Source organism: Tigriopus californicus, chromosome 4 (assembly GCF_007210705.1).
Source record: "Tigriopus californicus strain San Diego chromosome 4, Tcal_SD_v2.1, whole genome shotgun sequence".
NCBI lineage: Eukaryota > Metazoa > Arthropoda > Copepoda > Harpacticoida > Harpacticidae > Tigriopus > Tigriopus californicus.
The window spans coordinates 12,107,855-12,114,355 of NC_081443.1; the positions used below are offsets into that span (position 1 = coordinate 12,107,855).

At 41.3% G+C, this 6,501-nt stretch overlaps 1 protein-coding gene across 1 annotated transcript in view; it reads left to right on the forward strand.

Moving 5' to 3' along the window:
* The first annotated feature begins 1,904 nt into the window (after positions 1-1,904).
* Positions 1,905-6,501, forward strand: part of LOC131879623 (uncharacterized) — a 26,289-nt gene continuing 21,692 nt past the window's right edge. Inside the window, exons 1-6 of the mRNA XM_059225983.1 lie at positions 1,905-1,956; positions 2,019-2,180; positions 2,255-2,428; positions 2,503-2,661; positions 2,728-2,931; positions 2,997-3,018. Coding sequence (XP_059081966.1) covers positions 1,905-1,956; positions 2,019-2,180; positions 2,255-2,428; positions 2,503-2,661; positions 2,728-2,931; positions 2,997-3,018 — 773 coding nt within the window. The remainder of the gene's footprint in view (positions 1,957-2,018; positions 2,181-2,254; positions 2,429-2,502; positions 2,662-2,727; positions 2,932-2,996; positions 3,019-6,501) is intronic.

Below are 6,501 nucleotides of genomic sequence, written 5' to 3' on the forward strand. Positions count from 1 at the left end.
CGTTCGGGCCATACCTCTGATGGTCGTAGTATTCCACTAATGCATTGATCCATTTCATGAGCGAATTTCAGGGGACCTGACCTTTTTGGATATCCGGACAAAACCATGCTTTTCCAGGTCAAGAAGATGTCATCTTTTCCTCAGAATATTGACAGCCGCACTCAATTGTCCGGCCACAAGACTGGCAATCTGCCCAAACTACTCCAGTCATAATTTAACAAATAGAAATAGATCCGATCGGCTCTTTTCTCAGTGGAGGCAGACTCACAAGTCAAAAACTGAAGTGAAGAACGTAAACCATAGCTAGGCTCTTGGACGATCAGCTGACCCCTCTCATCTCACCAGTGAGAAGACGGCCACAGAGGTTGAAAAAGCTTTTTGAAGGTTGACAGAAATATCTAAACAAACCCTGGTAGCTTTTAGGTATATGAGCGTTTAATCTGAGCTAAAATTCAAGAACAGAATTAGACCAAAATTGCTCCTTGTACTTTTAAGAGGTAGAAAACTGGAAACGATGAATTCGAGTACTTTTCGCAAAACTTTTGACAATCGTGATGAGATGGATTAGACGAGAGAACAGGAGATGACTGTCTGGAAGAATCCAGCTCATATTTCGTGCAACGTATAGGGTCTGCCGTTGGAAGAAGAAGCTCTTTGTCTAAAGCGAATGTTGTCGAATCAATTAGGAATCTATATTCCTCGGTACTTGGTTGATTATGTCCGATTCCAATTACAGCCATTCGAAGCATACGAGGTGGTGTCCAAATCAAAGTGCCTTTGATTTATATTTCTCTGAATTATTGGTCTTTCAAAAGACAAATATTCCGTAGTCGGTTTTGATAACTTGTAAGAAAATTCAGTTTCTGATACAAATAAATATGATCGATTTTTTATTCATTTTACCCCCATTCCCGGCTGCTAACACCACTCAATATGATTTTGCAATCAATTAAATTGAAATTAAGTTGGAGGTTGCCTATTTTGAACATCGCTCGAATTTCAAGGCGATAGAGGAATGGACAGGACTAATAGTTATCGACCTGACCCGTTTTGATAGTCGTTGTTCATCTGTGCATTTTTATTGCACGAGATCACACTTAAGCTAATATTTTTTTCTGGATAAGCTTAATTTGATCTAAATAGAAGGAACTCTTATGAAATATTAGGATGATCAGGGCTTTCGTTGACGAGTAATAAACATTTTAATTTTTCAGTCTTTACACTTGTTCAAGTCATTCGATGAGGGGTTATAAAACTTCCTAAATTGCCCGCAGTTCTAAAAAAGTCATTCAATTGTTTTGAAAGTCACAATTAAGCTTCAATTATTCTAGGATAGATGGCTTCAATTTGCTTGATCAAAATCAAAATTCTTTAACTTTGGCTACGCAGCATTTGTATTGATTGTAATCTTAGCTGATAACTTATCACAACAATAACCTACAGGCATAGATTTCTAGACGCTGGATGTCGACCGACCGACCATTCGGTTGGCTAAACAGTACAATAAACCGGTTTGTGATCAATTCCCAGGAGACCGTCCATTGTACTGTTTTACCAGCCGAGTGGTCGGTCGTCCGACATCCAGTGTCTAGAAATCTATGCCTAGAGCCACTTCATTTTGATTTTGAAAGTACCTCGTACGAATTGACTATATGAGTTGCTGTTATAGATGTTGTTTTTTATATAAGTGACCGAAAAATACCTGGATTGGCCAGTAGAGCCAACACATTTGCCTGATGTATAAGCTACTACACAGGGGGCTTTGCGCTCTTTTGATCGTTTTTGATATAAACTTTAGTATTTGGAAAGTGAACACATTGGTTCCGGGCAAAAATTGCGGGATTTTAGTGCCATTTAGAACCATAGGAAGAGGTGAAAAATACACGGGCCCTTTCCTTCCGTGCATGCTCATTGAAGATCCCGAGCTTCAAGGTCAATACGAAAGAACGGTTTCATGTGAGTTTCTGTCCGTCTCAAATAATTTTGTTGTAGGCATTATTTAACTTTTGTGTCCACAGATTGGGATGAATTCCAACCTTGGTCCGAATGTACCAAGACTTGTGGAGGAGGAACAAAATCCCGATCCCGAAGTTGTTTCAAAGACAAGGAGTTGGTGGACCCAAATGAATGTTTTGGTTCTACCGTTCAAACCTGGAATTGCAACACCCAGTTGTGCACAAGTAATGATTCTATGTTATCCTAAGGTCTTTTTAAGATCATTTTTAAACAAAAATAATCGTTTTGGTTTGAACAGTCCCGCAGCCATGGGGACAATGGTCGGATTGCTCAGTAACTTGCGGGTCGGGAGTGCAAACCCGCATTCGAAAATGCCTGGATACGATTGCCAACATCAATGTGCCTTACATCCATTGCAAGAACTCAAACGAAACGTCCACCCAAGCCTGCGGAGGCGGCATCCCGTGCAATGGTGTGATCAATTTGCACTTTAGTGAAGCATGTACGTGCGAATAAGCATTCAGTTTCTATGTGCATTTACATTAGGGTGGACTACTTGGAGCGAATGGAGTGTTTGTCCATATACTGTAGCGGGAGCACAGAGGAATAAGTCTCGGAAGTGCATGAATGGCGATGAGGGTCAGGTGAACCCCAGTTATTGCGGCGGCACTGCCACCGACGCATCGCAACAAGAGCCTTGTCCAGGTGAGGGCTCTAGCTCATTAAGCAGATGAGCTTCAATGACCGTACTTTATCAATATTTGCTTCTAGCCTTGAAACCCTGCCCAGATGACCACCCGCATGCCTTTCAAGCTGGGTTAGCTTGTTGCAAATTTTTCTACCGGAGCAATGTTAGCTCTCTATGCGATGGACAGTTTTTGCAACTGGCCGACCCTTTGGAGTGTTGTGTGGACAGCGAGACAGTGGATTGTGCAAACGAGCCAGGATACTGTCAAGACAACCCAATTGCCCCCAGTAAGCGGTTGATGATTAAGTAATCAATCTTAGAAGACAACAGTTCGTAATTATTGATTTTTCAGCCTTCTGCCCAACCAACCCAGGGCAAGACAAAAGCCTTGGATTTACTCCTTTTTCTTTACGAATGATTTGCTTTGGGATCCTTTTCTCCGGCGCTGAATACTGAATAACTTATTGCTTAGTTATTCAAGCAACAAATGCCCGGCTGGGTTAAGTCAGAAGGAATTGATCTGGTTTTGGGTAGTTTGGATTAAATTTTAATGACAAGCTACATGGGACACTCTGCTAGTCGGCTCAAACGTTTGTGAAACAGTACACTGTGAAGAATTAAGCTGTCTAGAACTTTGACGTCATCGCATTGATTTGTGAACGGCTTTAAGAGGGCTCACATTCTAGTAGACGTTGTCACCGTGGCAATATTTTCTTAAACTGATGATGCCATCTTTTGTGCAATTGGTTAGGTTCTTGCAAAGCTCCTCGTTTACAGAAGCCCCAATCTGATGTAGCACAATGCCAGACGAAGCGTTTAATATGGTAGATTTAGCTGTAGCGCGCTTAAGGGATGATTAAGGCTCATTTCTTCAATTCTAAAGTTCAGATCCACAGTAATTCAAAGGAAATTGATTCATCTTTGGGTTGGGGGACTAAGTTAGGGCGGCTTTACACTACGATGGAAAACCAAGATTGAATCCGTTTTGAGGATTGAAGTAGGACAAGTGCTGTCGGGAGTCAGGTAAAAGACTCTAGTCCAGCAGAGGACTCCAGTTTTTCACTATTCTCAAGTTGAACAAAAAGACTCATACAACAATAACTCTCCACAGCACTACTACTACTTCAATCCTCAAACAGGATTCAATCTTGGCTTTCCATCCTAGTGTAAAGTCTCTAGAGTAGAAACTCCTCAGAGGTGGGAAGAAGATGAGAGCAAGAGCGTTGCGTTTCTTGGACTTGCATTCTTGACTAGCTTGCTTCTCTGAATTCATTTTGAATCCGAGAGTTTGACTCTTAATCTTATATATCTTGGATACCAGACGCCTGTTTTTTAAAGCCCCTGCCTTGGAGTTAGAGGCTTGGACGTTAGCCGATATGAAAATACACTGTCGAAGTGCTCATTCTGGGAACCGTGTAAGCCTTAACTTAGAGGTACGAGCTATGAAAAACTCGCCTCGGAATAGTAGAACTATATTTGCAATGCCACAGCGGCAAGTTGTTCCTGATTTTTTCATCTTGAAGTAAAATCTGTAAAGTCCAAATGCATCCATAATATCTATACTTTATTGAAGTCCCTTCAGAAACAAGCTTGAAGATAAATATTTTGTAACACGAGCTTACAAGCCCTGTTAGACCTAAGGTGCTAAAAGGGTCATGGAAAGGTGTCCAAGAATTTCATTCAAAAATGACATATGTTTCACCATTACTCAAAAGCCGGCGTGCTCTAGAGTAAGACCAAAAAGGTCAGCCTGGCTAAGTTCAATTTCAAATATGAACATTGGCTGTTAATTGTAGAAAAGCTAGCAGAGATGGATCTGGTTTTCAATGCTAAAAAAGGAATCGTCCATAGATGTAGCCATAGACAAGATGATTTCAGTTTTTGGGGGTGTTTGCTCCACTCTAGCAATCCCTAAGGTGTTCCGAAAGGTCAAAAAGAGTTGCAAACTAACGAGAAGTCTTAAGAGGAATTGAAATCCAGCAATGATGGCTTGTCTCCAAAAGAAGTTGGATGTAATTCAGGACAAGGTTAAGGCCTCCATCAAAAATGACAAATTAAACACTCAAAGTAGGTTGGTTCAGGAGATCATTTCAAATCCAAAGGTTTTTTTCTCTTTTGCAAACTCTAAGAGAATGGTGAAATGAAATGCTCTTGATGCCGAATCCAGAGAGGCATCCTCCCTAAGATCGTCCCCAAAAAAGGATACAATTATAAAATTAGCCCTCTTTCTTTCTTAACTTTATCTATCAGTTTTTTGACCAACATTCTACTTCATCCAATTAATCCCTTTATATGACGCAAAACGACTCCCAAGGCTTAACAAACATTAATACATTACAATTGCGTTGGTTTTTCACTTCCCAACTTCTTAGGTGTATATTTCTTTTTCTATTTCAACTTTTCATTTCTTCTTTTCCTTTCTAACGTTTTTCTGTAGCTGTTGGAGGAAGGTTTCAGAATATTTTTTGGTCAGGTCCCTATTTTCTTCTTCTTTAAGATTTGCATTTCTCAATTAGGCTTGCTTTCAAAACCAAGGAAGCATTATTTAAAAAACTCCCTGAAAGGGCATGGAACTGTTCAGGGTTGGTATTGGATGGGAAGCCTCCGTCCTCCATGAACAAACCTTTCATAAATGGAAATTGATAGCTTGGGTTGGACACACTCAGACACTACTTGACTGTGGAAAAAACGAGAGAAGAGTAAGCAAAACTGACAGTAGCACTGACACTCTCATTTGTGAGATCCACCCCCTGTAGTAAAAGAGGTCAAAAAGAGCACTGTAAAAGGTGATCTCATGATTGGCAATGTACATAAACAGCAAAAAATCACGGAAAGGTTATGAGTTGACTCACCCAGAGTGGTGTGCCAATCTTAGGGGCTTTGGCCTTTTCAAGCTCGATGAGACGGGTTGTTCCAAACAAGGGTGTGCCTTTTTTCACCCATTCACGTGGATGAAATCATTAAGGCATAGGGTATGCCTCATTTGGACGCACAAACGCCCATCCTAGGGGCAATAGGAGGAAGAGACAGCAGTTGTCTCCATCTCATTGTCAAGTCTGTCAACAGACTAATCCCACCCCTTTCCTCTCTCTTTGCCTCCCCTTGTTCCTCTCCCTCTCTTCCAACCTCACCCTGAATTCCTTTAACCTCTCTTTTGCCCGAGCTTTGTAGCCCCACCCCATCCTCTGGACGCCATGCGACAAACTCGCCGTTTAGATTTTAAGCTTGGGGTAGCGGCCTGAATTCCTTCCCTTCCTCCCCCCTTTTATCCTCTCCACAAAGGTTCTGTCGTCCTCTGCCAAAGATGAGTGTTGTCCAGAAGCACGATTTTTCAGGTTGGAAGGCTTTGTCAAAGATTTATAACTCTAGTCCATCAAAGGACTATCAGCCCGTAAAATGGCGTCTGAGCATTAGTTAGTTAAAAAAAGACAGCACAACGATCAAGGTTCTTCAGGAACTAGCTTTAGATAGACAGGTTTCGTTCATTTCCATGACAGAGACTTGGTTTAGATGATGCGCTAGCCATGGCCGGTGTCAATATACGTAGTTCGATGTGATTGAGTACGCCCTGACAATCCCATTTTCCTGCATGGGGGCGTATGCTTATCGATCAGAAAAGGTCTTTTTTGTGCGGACTTCCTTACCGCTACCGGGATTGGAATCCCAGCAGTTCAAGACTGGAAGATTTTTTATTATACTTGACTTTTATTTATATATATTATTGGATCGATCAACGAATTGGAGTTGGCTGATCTGGTTAATCCTTGAATATAAGGTTGATCCGGAATTTTAGTCAAAAACTTGTCCAAGTCTGACTTAAATCTTGCTACTGGATCAACCCCTACAAAAACCCTACG